The sequence below is a fragment of the Panulirus ornatus genome, chromosome 42 (genome assembly GCF_036320965.1).
Source record: "Panulirus ornatus isolate Po-2019 chromosome 42, ASM3632096v1, whole genome shotgun sequence".
Lineage (NCBI taxonomy): Eukaryota > Metazoa > Arthropoda > Malacostraca > Decapoda > Palinuridae > Panulirus > Panulirus ornatus.
This window is the reverse complement of record NC_092265.1, coordinates 12309229-12335759: the sequence shown is the minus strand read 5'-3', so window position 1 is coordinate 12335759 and position 26531 is coordinate 12309229. Positions and strand designations below refer to the sequence as shown.

At 43.2% G+C, this 26531-nt stretch overlaps 1 protein-coding gene and 1 long non-coding RNA gene across 3 annotated transcripts in view; one reads left to right on the top strand and one right to left on the bottom strand.

The window, feature by feature from the left end:
- Positions 1-910: 910 nt before the first annotated feature.
- The window catches only part of LOC139761905 (clavesin-2-like), a 69134-nt gene continuing 43513 nt past the window's right edge, over positions 911-26531 (bottom strand). For both annotated transcript variants that reach the window (XM_071686522.1, XM_071686523.1), the window contains exons 2-6: positions 12223-12624; positions 11686-11974; positions 10222-10396; positions 5198-5308; positions 911-4999 (exon numbers count right to left, since the gene is read on the bottom strand). In XM_071686522.1, the coding sequence (XP_071542623.1) occupies positions 4559-4999; positions 5198-5308; positions 10222-10396; positions 11686-11974; positions 12223-12391 (1185 nt within the window). In that variant the 5' untranslated portion in view covers positions 12392-12624 and the 3' untranslated portion in view covers positions 911-4558. The remainder of the gene's footprint in view (positions 5000-5197; positions 5309-10221; positions 10397-11685; positions 11975-12222; positions 12625-26531) is intronic.
- Positions 9121-26531, top strand: part of LOC139761906 (uncharacterized) — a 38642-nt gene continuing 21231 nt past the window's right edge. The window contains exons 1-2 of the long non-coding RNA XR_011715636.1: positions 9121-9790; positions 15596-15655. This is a non-coding gene — a long non-coding RNA (uncharacterized lncRNA). The remainder of the gene's footprint in view (positions 9791-15595; positions 15656-26531) is intronic.

Genomic DNA, 26531 nt, shown 5'->3' with positions numbered 1-26531 from the left:
GTCACATGGAGAGAATGAGTGAGGAAAGATTGACAAAGAGGATATATGTGTCAGAGGTGGAGGGAACGAGGAGAAGTGGGAGACCAAATTGGAGGTGGAAAGATAAAGTGAAAAAGATTTTGAGTGATCGGGGCCTGAACAAACTGGAGGGTGAAAGGTGTGCAAGGAATAGAGTGAATTGGAACGATGTGGTATACCAGGGGTTGACATGCTGTCAATGGATTGAACCAGGGCATGTGAAGCATCTGGGGTAAACCATGGAAAGTTTCGTGGGGCCTGGATGTGGAAAGGGAGCTGTGGTTTCGGTGCATTATACATGACAGCTAGATACTGAGTGTGAGTGAGTGTGAGCAAAACCACAGCTTCCTATCCATATCTGGGCCCCACAGACCTTTCCATGGTTTACTCTGGACACTTTACATGCCTTGGTTCAATCCATTGACAGCACATCTACCCTAGTATACCACATTGTTCCAATTCACTCTATTCCTTGCACGGCTCTCACCCTCCTGTATGTGAAGGCCCTGATCACTCAAAATCTGTTTCTCTCCATCCTTTTACCTCCAATTTGGTCTCCTGCTTCCTCTCGTTCCCTTTACCTCTGACACATATATCCTCTTTGTCAACCTTTCCTCACTCCTCTCCATACATCCAAACCCAGGACTGATTAAGAGACAGTTGTAAGAAATATAGATAAATAGTTAAAGACTGCTCCAGATAATTGTAGGACAATTATTTGCTATGCATGGTAGTAGAAAAAACCATGATATGAATGAAGCAAGGTATATGATAAGTGCAATGCACTAGTCCTGCCTACTGGCAAAATCTCACTGTCAATACTCTCTGTCCCAGCAGAAATTATCCTGAAGTATCCCCGACTACAAAGAAAAGGAAAATGAAAATACAATAATTTGTATCAAAAAATTATTTCCTAAAAATAGTCTGTCTACTTACATAGGCATCACATAACATCTGAATACTACATGCTTATTTTCCCTCTCATGAGTTTCAATCTTTTAAGAAACTGGCATAGCCTTCTTAGCTAGTATTAGCAAACAAGTGATGCATTGTGCATAGATGATAAAAAGACAATACAGTAAGGGTAGAAAAAAAATCTAATCACTTCTAATGGAGATTTGAAAAAAATGTACTCGACATACACTCCACATTGTAATATGATATATCATAATATCAGAGAATGAAGTCTTCATCATTTCTACTGCGTTTATGAACAGTGTTTATAAATAAATGGAAAAGAGTTGAAAGTTTTACCTAAAAATAAATTCTAGAACCACATTCCATATCGTAATGTCCATCACACAGTTAAGGTCCTTTTCTTCAGTATATGCACTTGAGCCCTGCAATGCACACTTGATTGAATAGGTAGATTTATACACATATTTTAACAATATTTTCCAAAAATGTAAATGGAACCATAACTAATGGAGTCCTCCATTTATACAAGTACATAATATGAAGTCCACACTGTAATTCTAAGTTAATATTTTTCCAAAACTTATGTGCACCATCCCCATACACAAGCCTCAAAATGCAATCTGCTACTCAAGTACAGTAACAAGTGATGATACAGCCTCATCAAAGATAATTTCACTTGTGATGTGACTACAGGCAGGTGGAAGTGTGTATGTGTGTGTGTCAGAATTGGAGAGAACAGGGAGAACAAATTGGAGATGGAAGGGTGGAGTGACAACTATACTGATGATCAGGGCCTGAAAATGTAGGAGGGTGAATGGCAAACAGGGGATAGAGTGAATTGGAATGATGTATACTGTGGTTGATGTGCTGTCACTGGACTGAACAGAACTTGTGAAGAATCTGAGGGAAATCATTGAAAGGTCTATGGGAACATGGTTGTGGATAGGGAGATGTGGTTTCAGTGCATTACACATAACAGGTAGAGAATGGATGTGAGAGATTGTAGATTTTCTTTATCAGAATACACTGATGATTAAGAGATTCATGTAGAGCTAGTAGCATATGTAACAGCTTTCCCAATGGATTATTTTATGATGTTACTAAAAACAACCATAGGATTAAATAAATATTTTACACAAAAAATTCCACTAATATGGTACAAATATTGTTTTCATTATTATACCAAATGCACTGAAACCAATGCTCCCTATCCACAACCAGGCCTTACAGACCTGCTCATGGTTTACCCTAAATATTTATAATGTCCTGGTTCAGTACACTGACAGCATGTCAGTATACCACATTGTTCCAATTCATTTTATTCGGTTGGCACCTTTCACTCTCCTGTATGTTCAGGTCCTGACCACCCAAAATCTTTTTCATCTCATCCTTAGACCCCAAATTTGGTCTCCCTATTCTCTTTTTCTCCCTCACATTCGAATATATATATATATATATATATATATATATATATATGGACACAACAGTCAATGAGCACTCTTACTCATTGTTTAACCAATGGTAATGTGGACTCAAAACATTCAAGTTAGTATTAGGCTAAAAACTATCTAAATTGTTAATACTTCAATCAACTGTATCTAAAGTGTTAACACTTCAGTTAAACTAGTAATTGACTAGTATTTGGCCTCAAATTTGGAAAAGTCTAAGGGCAAATTTTTTTTATCAGAATACATCACTGATGATTAAGAGATTCGTGTAGAGCTAGTGGCATTTGTAACAGCTTTCCCTATGGATTATTTTATGATGTTACTGAAAACAACCATAGGATTAAATAAATATTTTACACAAAAAATTCCACTAATATGGTACAAATATTGTTTGTATTATTATACCAAATGTTGAGTATGTATAGGTACAAGGTTTGGCTTATTTGAATAGCTAAGGGAAAATACATGACTAACAAAAATTTATAAAGATGAACCATTTTTAAACAAGATTGTAATACATACACATAGTTTTTTTACTGATATCTCAGAGGTGGGATATAGTAAACATGAATGAAAGAAAAACTGAAGTGGAATATATGATTCTCAAAGTTCTTATTTTTATCTACAAGAAAGAAACCCTCTGCCATATAAGAACTTGCATAATTTTAATGGTCTAAAATTCTAGATATATGATAACCTTTTCTGTGGTAGTGATTCCCTTTTTGTTAAAAACATTCCAATATTTGTGTGATGATCAGCAGTGAATTTCAAGAACAATTTAGTATGATTTTACTTGGGGAAATAAAGTTCAATGCTGAGAAAAACAAGAAGCACTACAGGATTTGCTTCAAAGGCAAATTCACAGGTCATCTTGTAACTTCCTCTTTAAATAAGTTTCTATCGATTCACCTTGTTCACTTTTCACAAAAATTGTACAGTTTAAACCAGCTGAAAGTGGGTAACATTTTAAATGTGTGTATACGAGTTATATTTAAATGAATTATATTCCTCGGCTTCCCATGGTTCTAGCAATACATCCCAAGGCTTACCCTGATTCAAGCAGTCTCCTCACTTTCATTAGAATAAGTTTGAGGAAAGGTATCTTTGGTAAAATAATATTTTCAACATTTGGACCAACATGTGAATATATACATCAGGAGGTGGCCATTTATGTGTGATGCAACTGAGGAAATTGACAACTCTTCCACTAGAGGACAAGCAGCTGAGTTCACAGATGGTTTAAATTTAATACTGTGATATCACACTCTGAAACAAATGGATTAAATTCTCTTTTATTTTTAAACTTTTTTCAACCAAATTCTTAAATGGCACCAGTAATGAATCCAAATGTAATAAGAGTAAGCCACAGAGAACATGTGAAGGCCTGTAATCATTCCCTGATTCAAAGAACTGACAAGTCTGTCATTCACTTAAACCTACAAGAGTTGGGTATCTCAAGCTGAGAGCCCAGGGTGTCATGGTAAAAAAAAAAAAGGGGGGAAGACTGTAAAAGCTAAATGGTGCAGTTTGGGGAACTCAGGGAACAAAAGTAAATTTCATGTTTTTTTTTCAGTTCAGGCAATAACTTTTATGTACTCACAGACCCAGCAATGATACTTCAGCCATTATGATTCATTCATACCAGTCATGAAAACTATCCCCAGAAGTGTCCAGCAAAAAATATAAACCATGAAACCTTGGAAGGGAAGTCTCGACTTCTTCACAAGAGGTACAAAGTGTAAAGAGGTTGGTAATTCATGATAATTTCACAGTCGTGACTAAGGCTTTATGGTGTATCGTTACTTAATTACATGTGATGTACATGAGTATATGCAAAGTTGTAAGAAGTAACTCAAAAGCTCTTAATGTGATACAACACCCTCTTTCTATTCAATAAACTTCAATTTAGTGCTAGAAAAGGCAAACTGTTTGTAACAGCCAAACTTACATGCAGAATACCTTAGCAAATGGATGGATTTGAAACTTAAAAAAAAAGGATGGAGATGATTTCAGAAACATTCTGCACATGCCACCCCACCACACTATAAGAAACGACATGAGAAATAAAAATAGCTTATATCACATGAAACAAGTTTTGGTTACAAAAGTTGTGCTTAAATGTTATTACACAGTGACCAGCCTCACACTGTTCAAGATTTTTTGAAAGATTGACACTAGTGAGCTTTCAGTGCTGCATCTTCACCCTCACTAACATTCCCATTGGTGGCAGTTTCAGAGTCATTCTTCCCAAAGAGTAATGATGCAAAACTGGTTGTTCTAGCAACATTATCCACCTTGTCTACCAGTGGGGTGTTCTGTGAGGCTGTGATGGTGGTATCGGCAGCAGATGATTCATAAAGTGAATTTGTTATACTTGGAGTCTTAGAGGAGTAGGAAGGTGTGGTTACACTCGTAGGCGTCTGTGCTTGTGTAGTTTTTGTGGATGTGGAATTCTGCTTAGACTTATCATTTGGCTGGTTTGGAATGTAGTTGAGCATGGTGGAGGCCCAGGTATGTGCATGGTATTCTCCACCTTCACCTCCTAATTCAGCTGGTAGAAGTCTTGGTGGTACTTGAGCATGAAGCATGGCTAGATTGTTACCATGAACATGTATCTGTAACACACAGGTATCTATATTTAAACATACAAGCCACTAGTTAACCACAACTTAAAAGATGAGTTATGAAATAAAGTTTACATAAAACATGTTAGTGAATTAAAAAAGGAACTCCATTAAAGCTCAACTTAAGTTAGTAGTTAGTTATTCAAGAGTATATACCAGATAATCTCATTGCAGTGAAATTGTACTGACCCTGGAGCGAAGTTTCTCCTTCAAAAAGGGCCGAGCAAGACCCAGTGCTGCCTCAACATACCATGGCTGGTTGACCAGGTGTAGGGACCCCAAACGTAATGGAAATGCATCCTGTGGAAAACAAGGGTAAGAAGGAATGAGGTAATGATCAGAAGGTATGGTCAGGAGTGCATAATATGGAGATAAAGAAAGGTATGGCAGTGTGTCAAGGATATGTGAAACACAAAATTTGTATGTTAATCATTGGGGATAGGGTAGAAAAAATACAAGTATGCATCTCTTCGGTGTGGAGCAAGGGCTGGAAACCTTCCTTTCTTTTATTATCACCCAAAAGCACATACAGAGGGAGAAGTAAGGTGAGGATTGTTCCTTGAAGGTTTAGGCTGGGATGTACGAAAATGTGCAATTGTAACTATGATGAAAAGAAGGGGGAGATAAGTGATAAGTAAGATGAGAGATACCAAGATATTCTAGTCCCGAGAAACACAAAGTTGAAGGTTAACAGAATAGAGTCCTTTGGGAATGTTCATGAGGCAAAATTTGGGGTTTGTGAAAGGATGTGACTTAAGGTGGTGACACTTCTTGTGTGGAAAGAGCTGTGGGTCTGTGATGAAAATTGCAAGAAAATCATGTCAGAGCTAATGTAGTTTAGGATCAAAGTAAATTATGAGAAGTGGGTTACTGTTAGTTTTTATGCACCAGAAAATGAGAAGATTGAAGAAAGGAAAACAATTTGGGAGATGATGGGAATGCTCAACCTAATTCTAATGCAGAATGCTTTACCAATTTTAATGTAATTTGCTAGAGGATCTGAATGCAAAAGTGGATGATGTGGGTACTGAGAGTAGTACTTGAAAGCTGAAGGTCGCTAATGTATATGAATGGGGAAAAACTTGCCAATCTGAGCACTGAAAGGGGCATGGTGATCAAGAATACAGTTTAAAAAAATGGTGCATACATAAAGTATATGTGGGTTAGTGGGGTTTGGAATCCCTGTCTATAAATGACAGGTATACAAAGGAAAGGTATTGACTGTGCGCATAATGAGAGGAGTAACAGGTTGTACATCTTATGATTTCTTGGAAAATGTGAGGGTGAAAGTTAATGGTTGGTTAAGGATAGGAAATGATGTACATGTGAAAAGTAGTGAAAGTGAGCCAGCTGGGCAAAGTTGTTTGTTGTGGTAGACTGACTAGAGATTAACATAGGTAAGAGTAGATGAAACTATGGTAGCAGAAAGGAAGAGGAAGGTATAAAGCAGTGCTCAAGCATGCAGGTGAAGTGCCTTGTGTCCAAAAGTTAGGATGTGGACATGTGAGAAAGGGTAGACAAGTGAAATGAAGTTTAAATTAATAGTGAATTGGAAAAGCAAGGTGTACAGATGATATCTACAAGGGAAGGTGTTTGAGAGAATATGGCATTAGGGCTGAAATAAGGGCAACGAGATATTGAGAGAAAAAGTATCAATGAAATTCAGAGAAAATAAAATGGGTGCTTTGCATGAAAAGACAAATGGAGGAACTGGTAACTGTAAAACGATGTAGAAAGATGGGGCGAGTATTTTGATGTAGGGAGCATAGTCTGACTAGGATGTGCTGAAATGGTTTAGGGATATGGGATGGATGAGTGAAGAATGACTGACAGTGCCTGTCTTATGTGCAGATGGAAAAAGGGGTAGGGACTTACAAACTATGAAAAGGAAGAATGAAATAAAAGTAGCTTCAAAGAATTGGGACTTGAATGTTTTGGATGGTTAAAGGCAAGCTTTAAAGATAAAAATTATTGAAGTAGCACATAAAATTGCCTTTTTTTGTTTATGGCTATAAATGGAACAACGAATGTATAAGAAACGTTACAAATGATCCGATCGTACAGGAGAATTATGAGCCTATTCCTTGCGGAAAACAATGGGATGTTAGTGTGATTCCGTTGAACAGTGACATACCACTTTTTCCCGTGATGATGAAATCCATAACTTTATGAATACTGAAGTAATTTTTGGCATCATTACAGCATTCTCACTGTAAGTGAAATATGTGAAGGGCGCTGCTATACCAGCTTAGAACTTTGGATACATTTCTTAACCAATAGGTCTTTGTTTTGTTTATTTTGGAATACAATTTGATTCAGTATGTAAGTACCCAAACTGTACTGTAAATATCCTTTTGAATACGAAAACACTCCACTTTCGCTGTGATAAACGCCTTTTCCAGCCGTGGAAACATAAGAGGAAAGTATACCGGAGAGTTAAGAGAAGTGCCTTACCAGATTTTTTTTTTGAGGAATCTCACCTTTTTTCCTGTACAAAGATCGGTAAATTCTATAATTCAAGAGAACTAACTAATGATAGCGACCATCAACAGTCATGGATTGGTCTAGGTTTTAGCAGGTAGTGTTTGTATATTATTATGAGGCACGTCAGTAATGTAATTATTTTGATATTTTGCCTATTCAAACTGCATGAACTTTATTTGTACATCGACATACGAACCGGGTGAAGCTTTATAACAGTGGTTTCACACTTGAGGTCCATAGGGCCGCGAGGGAGTAGGTGAATCCTCGTCAGGGTACGCGGGAAAGAATTCGAGTAGGGAAAGGTTTATTGCTATTGAGATGTTTTATTACAGTGAAAGGGGTTGGCGTGAGAGGAAGACCACCTGTGACATTGGGAAATAGATTGGAAGCCTGAGTGGAATAGCGTATGCGAGAGAGGCATGTAAGGACGGGTATAAGTGGAGAGGATGAGCATGGGGTGCACAATAAATTTTGCCGGGGTTACCGGCATAAATCAATCAACCTTTTTGCCGTGGCCAGCCCTTTGATGGGAGTTACCGGAGGGAACCGCCGTCATAGATAGAGACAGATGGAGCTGTTTTGATTATGCAGAACACAACTTTTGGCAAATAAGATTTGCTAAAAGTTCCATGGTTTTGGCAAGAACCTTTTCGAATCATAGAACAGTCTTACATGTGGATTCAGTAAGGATTTGATTGTTCTACCCCTCACCACCCATCACCGTCCGATGATCAAATTGCAACTGACGGATGATCTGTCTCCAGTCAGGGTCACCACATGTTCATATTTGTAATATGACAAGCCAAAGTAAAGACTTTTAAGATAAAGAAAGAAAAAACAAACTATGGTTTACGTATTACGAACTGGGATCTGAGGTAAAGTAACGGAAAAAAAAAAACCGCGAGTTTCACGTATTGATAGAGCTGTAATTATTTACGCCACCGAGTTCCCAACTATTCAAAGCAGTGAACATGTCAACAATGGCTAACAAGTCGCAGCATTCAAGCGTTATTTGTAGATAAAAGCAAGGTGACAAATCCTCGTCTGATCTTTTACAAAGAGCAGAACCAATAACCTTATCCGATGCTACAATATACACTAGTTACAGTGAAACAAGTTAAAATATGCTGCAGCTGTATTCCTTCCTGTGTTTCTGTTTATCTAGTCATGTTTCAGATTATATTCGATATTTGTTATCAATTCTTCAATTGTTGAACCTGTAACCCTACCCATTGCTCCATTTAATACCTGTTATGGTCTGTGTTAAAATATCAAATGTTTTCAGCCAGCATATTGCTTGCCTGTGTTAATGCCTGCTGTATTTGAGTGCAAAGCGCTAAAAATGATAGTTATTTATAATGCATCAAACTATTTAAACATTATATTCAAACTCGGCTGCACTTGTTGACCAGTATGTATATTTGAAAAAAACAATAATAAAACCTTTAGTCGTACCTTTCACGCGTTATTTTTTCAAATAACTGTTTCCTCTCTGATACTGTGACAATATGATAAGGCTTTTGGTACTTGTAAAAAGATGTTCACATTGATTATCTATCTATCCACCTTTCTCTCTCTTTCTCTAGTGATGGCTGTTTTTCGAGATGTGACGCCAGTTTACTAATAAAAATAAAATAAAAGGATATAACAGAATGGAGATTGTAAGGTTAATGAAAATGAATAGGTTTTGATAAAAGGTAAGGAAAACTCAATGCGAAAAGTGCACTCGCATCTTCAGTAATATATGCATCAATATCCTTGAAACAGCCATTTAATTCTTTAAAGCGTTCCTTGCAAACTACGAATGCTGTTGACAGTTATAGCGTATACACAAAAGAGTTTGTAGGATTAAGTATGAAAAGAATAAATATATTTAAATATATTTCAAAAGAAAAAAAAATAATGACAATAGTATCCACTTACAATTTAGTTTACAACTCGTTTAGTAGATGGCGCTATTATAGAAGTATCTGGCATGTGTTTGGCTCACAATAATTTCTGCTCGTTACAGGAGAGTCTTCCTATCTTAATTTTATGATCTTTGGGCCAATGAGCTTGAAATGAAAAGTTACGTCACGAACAGCCTATTCTCTGGGCCAATGACCGTTCATTTTTCATTATTCAGCCAATCACTGGATTTGTTTCTTATTCCTTCGATAAATATAGAGGCCGAGGATTTGAAGTCAGTCCGCATCAGCCTCTATCCTGTGAGTGACGCTCTGCAAGTGAAGCCTAGGCAATTCAGTGCTTTTTTTTGTTTTTATTTTCTGTTACCAGACGCCATATTATATATGCTGGGTAAGTGTGTGAGGTTAGTTTGCCTTGGTTGATTGAAATCCGATCATTTTTATTTTGTGAGTTTGGGGTACGTAGAATCGAAAGGTTTTCTAGAAAAATTCTTTGAAACGCTGTGTACCAATAATGACGTCGCCGTTACCAATACATTCGTTACCCTTAACTGTTCAGTTGAGATGCTGTTTTTACCCAACAGTTTCCCCTGTAATTTGTCAAGAGCCCTGCCCACTTTATCATAATTTAAAGTCGTTGTTGTAGGAAGAGCTGCACCGAAAACTCCCCACTGTGTATCAGGTCTAGACAGTGTAGGGGAATCCATTGGTACCATTATCGTCAAAATATATCAGCCAGAAGACTTAACATCGGTAAACTGCTGAAAAATGACTAGTGTAAGAAGCTCGGTTTTATGAACAATAAAACTTAGTTACACATACCTGAAGACCATCAAGCATGAGTCTTAAGAGTTTAGGTGTTAAACTAGTGGTCAGACGCGCAGGGAAATTGGACCAATCAAGGATAGCTACGACCCCTGCTGCCTGAACAGCTTCGTCTTCAACTAGACGTTCCAGTGTTAACAGGACTGCCTGGTACACAGTCCGCACATCATACCTGAGAAATAGTTAGTCAATATGAACGGGAGCTGAAAAGCAATCAGAAAAATTAATTTATAAAAAACTTGGCATATGGCTGTCAGTGAGCCCGATGGAAGAAGCTCAACTATTGCCTAGTTTAAAATGATGTCCCTGAGTATCATTGCTGAATGTTCATCACTGAGTGTAATGCTTGTAATAGTTAACATGTATGCGTAATAATGCTCAGTGAGACTATAAATACATAAATGGACTCGTATATTTGTAATGGTGTCTGATCCTAAACCTACAACTAATATGTAAATATCGAATTTATTTAAAACAAACACTGAGACAAATATGATTTGTCATGTTCATATTCCCAAGGGCATTGATATAAGGAACTGTAAAAGGCTCCATTCATCAGCATTCCTGTGAAATATTTGTATGATCACAATATACATTATTGATATTTCTATTACAAAATACAATTCCAAGTGTGTTACGCTGAGTAGTTATGACGAGATACATTACTTTGGGTATGAGAACGTGACTGTAAAACATATTTTGTCAGCTGTCGATGCTCTAGCCTGGCCATACTGACTACTCGCAGTGTAAACCCCTTGCAATGGATATGTATTTATTTATTATTAGCCCAAGACGAGTTTCCAGGAAAGATTCCAGGCGTAATCCACTACCCTTCAAAAGCCTTTTACAGCCCAAGGCCGCGCTACTTCGTTTAAGGGAAATCCAGACTTTTGAAGTGGACAGTTCCGGTACGAGACTGTACTTCGTGTTAAAGCCTCACCCAAGGCGACTTTTCACTGTACAACCTGCTGGCGGAGTCCGGTAACACCCGATATATATATATATATATATATATATATATATATATATATATATATATATATATATATATATTACCAGACTACTTGCATAATGTTACATCTCGAGTTAATTGTCACCTTTCGCGACTGGTTGTTATAACTTGACGCAGACAGCCTGAATGACCTTGAAAACCCATGTCAGACCAATCAACCAGACAACTTGTTTTTTTTTTCTTTAAATTATGACGTCTATACTAAAGTTTATAAGTGAATGGTTTACCGTTTATGACAAAAATCAGACACAGCGATATTGGATTTTTTTTATAATTTTTTATAATTACATTCAGATAGCCTCATTTTTGTTGTCCTTTGTTAAAAACTAACATTCACGTATCCATATACGTATATGTATGTAAATTTCTCCGTCAACCATGCTCATACATTAACTCGTAAGACGTAGACCTTGTATGGGTATGTATAATTTCATGAAAACGGTACTTACCTGGAATGGTCCCAGTTGCTTGCCAAGAGGACAATGACTGGCCTCCCACATGGGTCTCTCTCTGCCAGCACTCCTGGGAGGCCATCCAGTAAAGCTGCCTGTATGCCAGTCTCCCCACCGCCGTCACAGTCACCACCGCCGCCACCCCCAACACTCAGTCCACGGAACAGCTCGCGGTGACGCTGTCTGTATTCAAAGTAGCGGCACAAGAGGAGGAAAGCATCTCCCACTCTGAATTTCTTAGCCCTCAGAAAACGTAGCAGGAAGGGATGATCAGTCCTCAGGAATGCTGGATGAAACATATACATGTATATTACTATAAAATGTACGACGCTTCCAAATGTATGCAAATGCTCATGGGTTTAAGTGGGGTTGTGCAACATAATACAACGACGTGTGGTATGAACGATTTCAGGCTCAACATAAATATGGTGTTTTAACAGAACTTATTTCAAGAAAAATAAATTTTTTAATCGGCAGGACACACTAGAACGGGATTCGCTGAGTGTTGCCAGGGGGGGGGGGGGGGTCACTTACCAACGTCTGGTCTGGTAGGGAGAAGAGCATGTAGCTGCTGTATTGCGTGGTTCGTGTCGGGAAGAGGTGCCAAGTCTTCCTTTGTTCTCTCCTCCAGGCCCAGCTCTTCGCAGCTGTAGGGCGCTGGCATGTGTCTGCCCCACGGACCGTTCAGGTCACACACGTCCATCTCGGGAGGCGCCGTCTTGAGCGCTCCCCTGAGTGCAGCCCTAAGCAGCTTGGCTGAGTGGTAACTGCTTATAACAGGTCAGTCTCCTTGTTAGCCTCACCTGCCGGGATCCCTCCTCCCTTGGATTTTTCTTGGTATTACGTGCTTCCAATTTCTGCTTTCGATGTACACTGCGTTGCTCCTTAATATGTAGCAACAAAAGGCGTTTTAGCCTTTGCGTTCACCCAGCTTACCTGCGGATTGGGGAAAAAATGATTATGAAACAAATAGTTAATAAAACGGACAACGAAGAAAAACGAAAATCTGGGTGCATTGCAAGTTGAACTTATTTATTGTATTTCATGGCACAGTTTCGAGTGTTCGATTCTTCTGACACACAGAATCAAATTTTGCCGATGTACTGTTATATCTTACTTATCCACTGAAAGGAAAAAAAAAAAAAACTAAAATCATTCTACACACGCATAAGCGCATTATAACCAGATGTATATTGAAGTGATTATAACATTTTAAATGCAGCACGCAAAACAGTACGTGCAAAAATTCCAAATACTCACTCGAGAAAATACTTAAATAGTAATTTTGACTTTTATTTGGTGGACAAGTTGTGAGAATTACTTTAAATTAAAACCCGCACGTCTACAGGTGTTCTGCCCAGTGATACAGTCGTGACTTAAGTATAAACGCAAGCCTTTAAAAAAAAAAAGCAGTGCAGTATTGTACTTCATTCGTTTTTTTAGGGGGAGATTAACTACTTGTATCGGATCAGCACGTTATCACAACTGCGCTATATTTCGGCAGACAGTATACTGATGAGAAGGAACCACACCCCCCTCCCCACAGTCACAGTTATGTAAAGACCCTGATTGTCGTTTCTCTGTCCCGTGCACCTCATTTGTAGCCTTTTTACTGATTTCTCCGGAGAGAATATTATTTCCGTGATTCCACACGATGCGTTGTACCGGTGTACACGGATGTGTAGTCCACTGTGATGTTCCCTTTACCCAGTGATGGGAAAAACTTTAGTAATCAGGATCAGCTGGGAAGGGAATCCCATCGAGTATAATGATTAATCCGACGACACACGGTGCCCTGTGCTCCTGGCTGCAGCCAGTGTGTGGCGGTGTGCTGGTCTGGGTCACACTACTGTTGTTCCCATAACCTCACCCGAAGTCGCCCCCACAGACAGTCATGGATGTCGATCGGTAGGAGACGGGAGGGACACACACCCCACTTTTTCTTTTCTTCGTTAGATGAACAGCGTATGCAATGTCCCTCCCCTCGTTTGGCTCTTGTTCATCAATGCTTTGCGAAATGCTACATTGGTAAAACCTCTTGTTAGACCTCCCCAGTGGTCCTAAGGCGGGCTGATTCCTTGGCTCCAAGGCTGGCGCTGGCTGGGCGCTCGCAGTTAAATACTTAACTGCAGGAAAGGCGCCCCACACCCCCGACACGATTGACGTCCAGGCGTGCGAGCGCGCGCGCGCGCGACAGTTTACCAGGGAGAGCCTGGGAGGATGAATGAGGTTCGTCTGTTGTCGACGACTTTACCCAGCAGAACTCGACCAGTTCATCTACCACGTCTCGGCCCCATATACTACAGGACTTGACAGCCCCTTTCCATCTGAATTCTGCGACCCCAGTCAGCACGACGATGCAGACCGATTGCACGATATTATCCGTGACATTTGACGCTGTCAAACCCAAACATAATAACTTGTTCAGTTAAAAACATTGAACATAAAATTGTTCCGCGACACGCGAGACCTGGCGACACAGCAGTACTCAACAGCCTCATTGAGATGCAGGGCAGAGTCCGACCTAATGGTCCTGGAAGGCCGCATCTGTCACTGGTGGGCGGCACCGTGTAGCAGCCGCAGACGAGCGGGGAGCAGCACCAGGTGGACGGAAGGGCAGGAGGAACAAGACGGCAGCAGAAGTGGCGGCAGGACAGATGAGCAAAAGATGCAGACGTCGACCCGGGCTGAGGATAACTATTGACCTGAGAGTAGGCGAGGAGGTGCTTGTAACATATGAGGAATGTGCCTGACCTGACCACAAATGACACGTGTGACCAACTGACGCGTAGGCCAGGCAGGTGTAAGAGGATCCCGTCCACCTGATCCGCCGCAGCTGACACAGCAGTCGGCAAGACGTGACTCACGAGGTATAAATATCTTCAGACTCCATCATTACGTGGGGCAAGTGTCCGTCTGTGGCTCCTACATCCATCATGGGCAAGTGACCCCTTTGGCTCCATCACGTGGGGCATGTATCCAACGGTGTCTCTCATCACACGGGGCAAGTGTCCGTCTGTGGCTCCTCCAACCATTATGGGCAAGTGACCCCTTTGGCTCCATCACGTGGGGCAAGTATCCAACGGTGTCTCTCATCACACGGGGCAAGTGTCCGTCTGTGGCTACATCATCACGTGGGGCAAGTATCCAACTGTGTCTTATCACACGGGGCAAGTGTCCGTCTGTGGCTCCTTCACGTGGGGAAAGCAGGAAGTGGGAAGAGGTGTGTATAGGAAGGGTTGGGAGGGGGAGGTGTGGAGTCGGGTAAGAGCGGTGGAGGAGGCAATTCTAAGGCCCACGGCCAGGGACGTGAACAGGACTACACTGAAGAAGACAGACAAGCAAATTGTACAGGCCGGAGCGGCGAGGACTTGCGTAAAAACGTGGGAAATGGGTACAATGACGAAGAACACGACGAAACGAGATTTTAGGCTTGATTTTTGCTGCAATTGCGGTTAATTTATTGTGCACTCCTAACCATCTTTTGGGCGGTGGCACATGAGGATACGCAGTGCACCAAAGGCCTAGGGACTAGTGGCTTCAGTGGTTGAAATACATCACAGGTTACATCAGGAGGAACGTGTTAACATGGTTTGGGTAACAATGAATGATTTGGCAAATTACATAAGATTACAAGAGTTGAACAACAGTGATCAGATTACGTATCTGGCTGAATGAGAGATGTTTACAATAAGCAAAGTTTTGATACTTCACAAATATCCAAGGTAGAATATTAGGTATGAAATGTAGAATATTTTGTATGAAATGTTTGCACATATCTTGTTGCAATATTTGGCACGTATGATCTCTGGACTCTGATTTTACAACAGTCAAGGATGTAATGCTCAAAGGTGTGAGCATCACTCATGTTGGTGAAGTTTACATTTAGTTTGTTCACTATCAACAGGAGGGGCAAACTCGCATGGATATCTGTGGCTACACGAAGTCGGGCGACCACAACATCGAGGTGTGTACTAATCCTGTTGGTGGAACCGTATGTATATGGATCTTTTTTGCATGATACTGTGGTGGTAGATGGACCAAGCCTAAAAGATTTTCTTCCATGTTCTTTTTAAATGATTGCTTCAAGGCTAATCGCACGTAGACCCAGGGAGGTAATCAACTTCATCCTTCAAGGTTTGGTTGGTTCATTAGCCTTATTATGTATTCTTAGCCTAATATGGGATGGAACCCTGAGAAAGTGGATTCTAACACCAGCTTGAGTGATTTTGTTACGCCTGTGTCGTGCTTGAGACACAAACACATTACAGTCGTAATGAAGCGAGTATAACCTGGTTAATGATGAAAGAGAATCACTTGCAGTAAGACTTTCCAAGATATTTAAGGGCCATAAGGAGAGCAATTAGTTCCCTTTGGAGTGTGGATGACTAGTTATTGACCCCGAGTCCCTGGTTAGAGTAAAAACCGTGAGTACGCCAAGGCGCTAGTTACTGGGAGAGAGGGAGGGTTCAGGTGAGGTAACGGACAAGAGGGAAAGAGGAAATGATGACCCATGCTAGTTACAGCAGGGGTAAGGGGAGGGAGAGCTCAGGTGGGGTACCGGGAAGGAGGGAGGCTGGCTGAGTCCGTGCAAGTTAACAGACAGGAAGGCTGGAGTACGTGTACGGGCGAAAGGGAGAGGCAGGAGCAGGTTACCTGGTGAATACCACAGCGGCTAAGTCTTACTCTGGGAAGGTTCAGTGAGATCAGCCATTTATTGTCAACTGTGAGAATCCTTCCCGATCCTCGGTATGAGGCAGGCAGCCCCGACTCTTGTGTTCCACCCAGTAATTTACTGTATTATATATATATATATATATATATATATATATATATATATATATATATATATATATATATATATATATATATTTTTTTTTTTTTTTTTTTTTTTTTTCTTATACTTTGTCGCTGTCTCCCGCGTTTGCGAGGTAGCGCAAGGAAACAGACGAAAGAAATGGCCCAACCCCCCCCCCCCCATACACATGTATATACATACGGCCACACACGCAAATATACATACCTACACAGCTTTCCATGGTTTACCCCAGACGCTTCACATGCCTTGATTCAATCCACTGACAGCACCTCAACCCCGGTATACCACATCGCTCCAATTCACTCTATTCCTTGCCCTCCTTTCACCCTCCTGCATGTTCAGGCCCCGATCACACAAAATCTTTTTCACTCCATCTTTCCACCTCCAATTTGGTCTCCCTCTTCTCCTTGCTCCCTCCACCTCCGACACATATATCCTCTTGGTCAATCTTTCCTCACTCATCCTCTCCATGTGCCCAAACCACTTCAAAACACCCTCTTCTGCTCTCTCAACCACGCTCTTTTTATTTCCACACATCTCTCTTACCCTTACGTTACTCACTCGATCAAACCACCTCACACCACACATTGTCCTCAAACATCTCATTTCCAGCACATCCATCCTCCTGCGCACAACTCTATCCATAGCCCACGCCTCGCAACCATACAACATTGTTGGAACCACTATTCCTTCAAACATACCCATTTTTGCTTTCCGAGATAATGTTCTCGACTTCCACACATTCTTCAAGGCCCCCAGAATTTTCGCCCCCTCCCCCACCCTATGATCCACTTCCGCTTCCATGGTTCCATCCGCTGCCAGATCCACTCCCAGATATCTAAAACACTTCACTTCCTCCAGTTTTTCTCCATTCAAACTCACCTCCCAATTGACTTGACCCTCAACCCTACTGTACCTAATAACCTTGCTCTTATTCACATTTACTCTTAACTTTCTTCTTCCACACACTTTACCAAACTCAGTCACCAGCTTCTGCAGTTTCTCACATGAATCAGCCACCAGCGCTGTATCATCAGCGAACAACAACTGACTCACTTCCCAAGCTCTCTCATCCCCAACAGACTTCATACTTGCCCCTCTTTCCAAAACTCTTGCATTTACCTCCCTAACAACCCCATCCATAAACAAATTAAACAACCATGGAGACATCACACACCCCTGCCGCAAACCTACATTCACTGAGAACCAATCACTTTCCTCTCTTCCTCCACGTACACATGCCTTACATCCTCGATAAAAACTTTTCACTGCTTCTAACAACTTTCCTCCCACACCATATATTCTTAATACCTTCCACAGAGTATCTCTATCAACTCTATCATATGCCTTCTCCAGATATATATATATATATATATATATATATATATATATATATATATATATATATATATATATATATATATATATATATATATATATATATATATATATATATATATATATATATATACACAGAGGTGGTAGTTTTTAGTGTTAGCGAGGCAGGCCCAGGAATGGAACGGACGAAGAAAAGGCCTCGTTCACTCGCACATATTCTCTGTATATAGTTTCCTGTACAGTGTTTGCGTGCAGACTGCGCTCAAATTTGCTTCAGAATAAATTCCCGTTTCATTCGAGCAATGTTACAGCTACAGGAGGACGCGTCAATATTCTGTTGTTATTTGAAAGCAGCTTTAGCGCGAGTCCCAGAATATGGCTGTGTATGTTGTTTGTCAGCACGGATGAAAGCACAGATGATATTAAGTAGTCATTGTCAACTCTGCCCAGGATACGAGGCTAAACATTGGTAATTATCGAACGAGCGAGTCTTCAACGTTCCTCGGGGTGGCCTCAACCCCCCTCCCCCCCACCTTTACTGAGTGCAAGTTTGGCTAAAGCATCAACTTTGTCATGCTCACGGAGGCCTGTATGAGAGGGAATCCATAACCATTTGATTTGAATCCCCCGAGCAATTATGTCTTGAGTATTCGTGTCTGGCTTCAGCGACCAGCATGTCGCATTCTGATCTCGGGATGTTAAGGGCAAGTGGGGGGGGAGATAAAGAATCGGTGATAATTGAACTGTCTGTGGCAGTGTTTTCTACCTGCTCAAGGGCGATAAGTATGGCGAACAATTCGGTTTGTGGAGTAGACAGACGCCCAGCTGTGTATTCTAACACTTATCTCTTACTATATTACCATTGGGCATGATCACAGTGGCAGCACATTGCCTGCCCTCCCAGTGGCAAGAACCGTCAGTATAGATGCACTGGGTTATGTTATACCGACTGCCGGTTTTCTGACAACCCCTGCACGGTCACCTACTGGTGCAGATATAACCCTCAAGTTATTAATTTCACTGACGGGAAGTGTAATGGTGTTGGAACGTGGTGTAAGATGGGACCGGCTATGTCGGTGTCCATTGGCTGTACTGAGAAAGGGGCATTTCCAGGCGACACCGTGTCGATGGAAGGGAGGTGATGCAAGGCCCCCTCCAGGTTGGATTCGCCACAAGGAAGGTGACACACACAGTGTCTCTTGGCAAGTGGCGATTCTTACTTACGTGGTGCATACTCATCGTTCGTACAAGACCTGCTCATCTGGCGCATACCGTTCGCACAAGACCTGCTCACCGTTTGCGTAAGTCAATTTTGGCACGAGTATTATGACTAGCGAGGGAGGGTTGGTCCCACAGGTGGGGTAATGAGACTAGAGAGCCAGGAGGTGGGCGGACTCCGGTGATGTAACAGGTTGGAGGGCTCCAGTGAGAGCTGGAGGGCTGCAGTGAGGGCTGGAGGGAGGGAGGGAGGGAGGGAAGTTTCATGAGTGGGAACTGGTTTAGGTGCTCTTGGTACAGGGGAGGGGGGGAGGGAGGGAGGGAAGACTTCAGTATGGCAACAGGTTGGAGGGCTGGTGTTAGGACAGGGCGTACCACCGGTAGGGCTTCCTCACGACTGGCCAGCAGCACCGTCCTCCGGGATCACCCGTCTCATCATTTCACTCCAAGAATTTCCTCCCGGTCGGCTCTCTCACCGGGCCTCATCTTCATTGTCTCTCACGCACACACACACACACACACACATATATATATATATATATATATATATATATATATATATATATATATATATATATATATATATATATATATATATATATACATATTTAATTGCTAGGTAGTATGAGCGGAATGGATGCCGCTGGTGTGTGAGGCTTATTCAGTATGTAGGTTAGTGCGCTACAGCTTGGTCGTCCTTGTCCGTGATAATGCTGGGCCTGGAGCGTGGCCCTGCCTACATACATCACACGAGTGTTCACGTGTGCAGGGAACATTACGGCTCGGAAAGTTGGAGTCTAAATTATTCTAATAACAGACTAGTGGTCATGGCGCGCAGACAGCTAGGCGACTCTCATCTACACCAAGGTGTGTGTGTGTGTGTGTGTGTGTGTGTGTGTGTGTGTGTGTGTGTACGGAGGGGCGTCCCGACAGGTTATGTGTGTGTGTGTGTGTATGGAGGGCGTCCCGACAGGTGAGTATGTGTACGAGGAAGGCGGCGTTGTGGGTGATGAAGGGCGTGCCGACGGGAGAGAGGGGGTGTAGGTGATGAAGGGCGTGGGAGTGAGGGAGAACGGGAACAGCGCGGCCTTGAGCACTGAGCTGTGAAGGGCAGCATGACTCACCCACGGCACGGCAGCCATGGCCGGCCAGGAGGAGCGGGGGGTGGGACCTGACCTGCCGCTTCTCCACAACAAAGACCCGCCATATTGTAATAATAATAATAATAATAATAATAATAATAATTACAAGGATGATAATAGTGATAAAGGTGATGATAATCGGCTTGTCCACTGAAGCGAACGGCTGAAAACGACGGTGGCGGGGAAAAATATTACCGTTGACAGTGGTTGGGATGAGGCTGTTCCCGGAGCCAGGCCATCCAACGCACGCACGCACGCACGCACACCCTTATGTAATATTCCTCCAGAGCCGGTCGGTCCACGCTGGACAGCCAGCTCTTCACCCTGCAACTTTCTTCATCCGTCCGTGGCCACCAAACCTTCCCTTCCACCGCACCATCACTGACCCAGCTTGGTGTTCTGCACTCCTGTGATGTACGACTCTTCATAGTCGTATGTAATTAGATCATTACCGTAGGCGTTGTCTGGAGGCGATTCAGTCAGTGTGGTGGCCATCTATGGTAATTGTATATGGACGCGGTTATATCTCTATGGTAATGAGCGGGACCCGGATGTTTCTGTGTACCCCTCCCCTGTACGACACACACACACACACACAAACTAAACTGACCCATCTGCCAGTCCGGTGAAGTGCGATCATAACCCACACACACACACACACGCTTGAACCCTCCACAGGAAGCCAACATGGCGGGTATGAAGGCGGGGAAGAGAAAGCCAAGCGGTGGGGGTGGGGGGTGATTGAGCGACACCCCAGGCTGCTGAAGCCGTGACCGTGATGCTTGGGGGGGCGGCGGGCACCGCACCCTCCCCTCCCATCCCCTCCGTCGGCATACCCACAGGTACGGCCGTGGTTGAGGAGGAGCGGCGAGGATGGGTGGGGGGCGTCTGCCATCGCCGACTGACACTGAGTGGCTGGTGTGAATGAAGGAGAATCTTCATTAAGGTCACCGAACTTGAGGAGAGACCGTTAATGTCAGGGCTCCTGCCCCCGGCCTGCCGGCACGGTGAGCGAGGACGCTCATCACACTTTCTAACAGCCATTTTCGGACGTCAATATTGAACACTAGAATAATTCTTCCTCGCTCGGCTGATGCCATACGTGCTGATGATTTCATCTGGCTTAGATAGACAATGTTGAGAACGGTTATCTCGTTCTTGGCCTCACACGATTGAAACTACATCTCCCTTGAACACCACCAACTGTTGTTACCAACCTGAGTTTCGTAGAGAGTGGATGTAGGCCATCCTCCTGTGTGTGTACGCCAGGGAACATCAATTATCCTCCGTACATACCTAACGCTCCTGCGGGTCTGGGTGCTACCATCGATGTTCCTCAGAAATACAAGGACCAAATCGAGCAGAATCCTGCCCCTGTACGGCCACTCTTACGTTCTCTAGTCGTGTTTTTGTTTTTCCCTGGTGACTGTATGGGTTGTGTGCATTGTGTGATCAGAAATGGGAAGTGGTGAGAGGAGTTCTTGTTGTGGACTACAGGTGGCCCTTGAAATGACATTCTCAATCCTGTCTTTCAAAATGTGAACCGAAGCCTGTGTGGGTACGTTGCGTCATGGTATTTCGGTCATACAATCTTTTTCTTCGCTACAGGACTCTGATGCGACTTTCAAACGACTTGACTTCTCGCTTCTATTTGATGTTCATCAGCGACTACAGGATGCCTCCATCACTAGGAAAGTCCTCCTGGATGTGACCCATCTTTGTGACGTTAATCCTTACCTCTAGTTCAGAGACGCTTGCATCATCTACCCTCAGCTGATGTGTGTGTAAGGGAGGCAAGCCCTGCCTCTCTCTCATACAGCCCCTCCCAAGCACTTCCTCTTCACTTAACGTTGGAAAATTCTTTTGGAATCTGATCAAATTTTCTAGATTCCTCAGGTCGACAGTGGTAGAAGATGGAGTTTGCTTTTGTTTAACCTTTTGTTTAACCACTTGAATTACCAGCACCACAAGTTGCTGCGTGGGCAGGACATTGCAGGTACTCGCCAAACCTCAGCGTTTAGTTATATACAAATAAGGATAAACTCGAGGCATTTAACTGGGGTGGGCTGAGTTCCGCACGTACTCAAAGCACAGTGCAGGATGGGTCGGTACCAGTATACGTGGACAGTAGAGCAATACAAAGATTACATCACAAGGGTGGACTAAGGACCTTGTGCATTCAGTACAGACACTCGCACATTACTGGGTCAGTACCCACATATAGACAGGTGACACACGAGTCGAGTGACACGGTTGGGCTGAGGGTCTCATGTATTCAGAACACAGACACAGACATAACAGGCTCAGTCACCACCTGCGTTTTGTGTGATTGCTCTTTGTTTCTTACGGAGAGTTTTATACACACGTGTTGCCCATCCCTTAACCTTTTATATTCGTGCCATGTCTTTACTCATATTTATGTATGTCTTTACACACACCCAAGCCAGATATCTGTTTATCGACCATCCCCAAGGGAAGGACGAACACGGGTTGGGTGTATGCCGAATGCCTCTACCAGGAATGAAAGCTGTGTGGGGTCGACCCTGGCCGCTCTCGAGGTGACTCTCAACTCTACACCCCGAAGATAAGTCGGATCATTAGGGTTAGCGTACATGTACAGTTGAGAAGTCTAAGGCATTTCACATAGCATGAGGTCTACAGTTGATTACGTAGAGGTTCCTACGGTTGGAAAGCTTAGGTACAGAAGTGTCACATCCTCAAGGATGTGGGTATAAATAAGTACGTAAATTATGGGACCTGGAGGCCTGAAGGATGGGCATGGGGCAAGCTCCTATGTGGTGCTGGAGGCGAAGCCCATGACCACACTTTGTTGGGAGTCCCACTCCTGGCGAGGGAAGGCGCCTTTCCAACCCACTGCTGTCGTGATCTGCGGCATGATACTGCATGACGAGACTACCAGGCTCATGAACCAGTGCGTCATCCCTCACGTCAAGCTGCGCCTTCGCTACCTTATCGAGACCGCCATCAGTGGCCGAGTGTGGTGTGTGTGTGTGTGTGTGTGTTTGCGCTCTCTTCCTGGGAGGCTGTGTCCACAGCTCCTGCTCCACACACACACACACACACCAGACGCCGCGCAGTTCACCAACCTTTCTCTCGTGTCGTGCTCACCAACCAGTCAGGCAGCCAAGTTGATACACAGTTCCCTTCATAACACCAGTGTTGCTACACATCCTTATGGTGTAGGTGATACACACAAGAGCTTTAGGTATGATTCGACAGCTTCCAAACCGGATGGAGGTTAACATGTACTGTATGCCAAGCTTACGTCTTAATTCCAAGCTAAGATTCGTCTTGGTAATCCTTAACCTCGTCAAAGAAAGCATTATTCTCTCGCATATATATATATATATATATATATATATATATATATATATATATATATATATATATATATATATATATATTTTATCCCTGGGGATAGGGGAGAAAGAATACTTCCCACGTATTTCCTGCGTGTCGTAGAAGGCGACTAAAAGGAGAGGGAGCGGGGGGCTGGAAATCCTCCCCTCTCGCCTTTTTTTTTTTTTTAATTTTCCAAAAGAAGGAACAGAGAAGGGGGCCAGGTGAGGATATTCCCTCAAAGGCCCAGTCCTCTGTTCTTAACGCTACCTCGCTAACGCGGGAAATGGCGAATAGTATGAAAAAAAAAAAAATATATATATATATGTATATATATATATATCACAGGGACCACTTTACTCCGGAGTTAAATTCTAAATATTTCGTAACAACACCCGACACTCTAGTGTGGCCAGATGTCCGTGACGGGAGGCCCCTCGGGGCAGGTTGAATGAATGACGTCAGTGTGGAACCTTCAAAAATAACCGGCTCATTCCACGTTCGGCTTCGCGGACGTTTCAAGATGGGCAGGATTTCCACCCGAAGGCCGTGCACACAGTCCACTGGCGGCGACCTTGTATTGTGACCCTCCCTCCCCCCCTTCACTGACCTGACCTGCTGGGCCTCTGGCACAGACGACACATGATGCTGGTCGACGAAACTTGTGGACATCAAGGAGGAACGGTTTACCATCATGAGTCTGGCAGGGTGGCCAGACCTGCTCGAGGTTGACCAACAGGTCACGGGCTTCGCTGGTTCACTCCTCCCGAATCCTGCATGTTTCAGAAGAACGGTATAAAAAAAAAAAGAATGGTTCATGACCTGAAACATTGAGCCATGGGCATATTTGCCATCCGGCGTTTAGCCACCGTGGTGGAAATGACCCGGCACAGCGGGATGACCTGACCCCATGAACCCGCCGTGAACTCCCGACCTAATAACAACCGTCATCAACATTAGTCACGTAATCAAACCTGCTCCAGCTCGGGGGGTAACACCCACGTCGGAAACCAACAGGTGTGTCCAGGTTTCGACGTGGACGAGGACGTAACAATGTTGTGCGCCGCTAAGCCGTAGCAAATAAAAGACAAAAAAAAAAAGAAAACATGAATACTAAAAAAGAAACAAGAAAGAAAAAAAACGCCTGTGTTTTCCCCGCCATCATAATCCACCGCTTTTTATGTGCATGAGACATTAATCGCACAACCCTGGGCTCTGCGTCAGAACACTGCGGAAAGCTGCTCAAGATAACATTCTTCGTCCTACTACCTCGTCCTGCTGGTATGAATCGACCTTAACGGGGAGTGTTCGGTGGCGTGTGTGTGTGTCGTGCAGGACGGAAGGTGGTGGTGTGGGTCGTCTCGTTTCTTGCAGGTCGTACTTGTACGTCATGTTGTGGTGTACTTGTCGTGTGTCGTATTTGTCGTGATGTGGCAGGGTGAAGCCGGTGAGGCGGGGGCGGTGCCCCCCCCCCCCCCCACACACACACACCCCTGCAAGGAGAGAGAGAGAGGGGGAGAGGAAGGTGTCCACGTTACGTCATGCTCTGCACACCACAACCTCTCTCTCCCTCCACATTTTCAACACAAACTTTCATTGTATCTCCATCAGCGTGCCTGATCGCAGAGGTTCCGAACCCAGAGGAATTTATTCCATCATCAAGTACGGGTCACATGGATGGTAGTCAAGCCGTAACTATGACCTTAAAGCCTTCCCATGTACAGTAGTTATACATCAGACCTGTATCCTTCCCATGTACAGTAGTTATACATCAGACCTGTATCCTTCCCATGTACAGTAGTTATACATCAGACCTGTATCCTTCCCATGTACAGTAGTTATACATCAGACCTGTATCCTTCCCATGTACAGTAGTTATACATCAGACCTGTATCCTTCCCATGTACAGTAGTTATACATCAGACCTGTATCCTTCCCATGTACAGTAGTTATACATCAGACCTGTATCCTTCCCATGTACAGTAGTTATACATTAGACCTGTATCCTTCCCATGTACAGTAGTTATACATCAGACCTGTATCCTTCCCATGTACAGTAGTTATACATCAGACCTGTATCCTTCCCATGTACAGTAGTCATACATCAGACCTGTATCACTTCACCTGCACAGATAAATAAATGCTACAACTTAAAGAACTCGTCAGAGGTCACCAGACACGGGAGAAACCTCTTACATTTTTAATACCGGCGCAGTAGCTCTTTCTCCCCGCCCCTCTTTCCTCCCCTTGTCTCCTCCTCTGGCTCTCCCTTTCCCTTCACTTACCCTCCCCTTACCATCACTCCGCCTCTCTCTCTCTCTCTCTCTCTCTCTCTCTCTCTCTCTCTCTCTCTCTCTCTCTCTCTCTCTCTCTCTCTTCCGTTCCCCTTTCCTCTTGACAACCTTGCGCGTAGTCCCCGTCCTGCTCTCGACAAATCTTTCGTCCCTCCATCTCTTCGAGCGTCCCTGAGGTAAACACGTACCACACAGCTCCTCACGGCTGGACCCGAGACACCAACCAGTTGAGCACATCTGGTTGGTGTCTGTATGTGTCAACTATATGTGTACACAGAAACTGATGGAAAATCCAGAAATGTTCCCCTAAATCATCTGCCGCCAGCAGACGTATGGATTAATTCGGCTTCACACGGCTGATCATATCTTGAAATGTGCCTCGTACTTACGTGTATCCATACAACTGTGTAGTATCTCGTGATTGTTTGTGGTATCTCGCTACCATCTGATTCATGATTAGAGGCGACCACCATAACCTGCTAAGGTGGCGGATTTTCACAAATAAGCGCCAAACAAAGAAAACGACGCGACGACGACAGACGCAGGGACCAGTGTTGCTGGCTCTCAGTGTAGCATGTATGTTTGTTGTGTATGTTTATGTATTGGTGCACGTCACCACGGCGGTGTGTTAGCAAGGTGCCAGAGGAGCGGTGGTGCTGGTGGTGGCGGCGC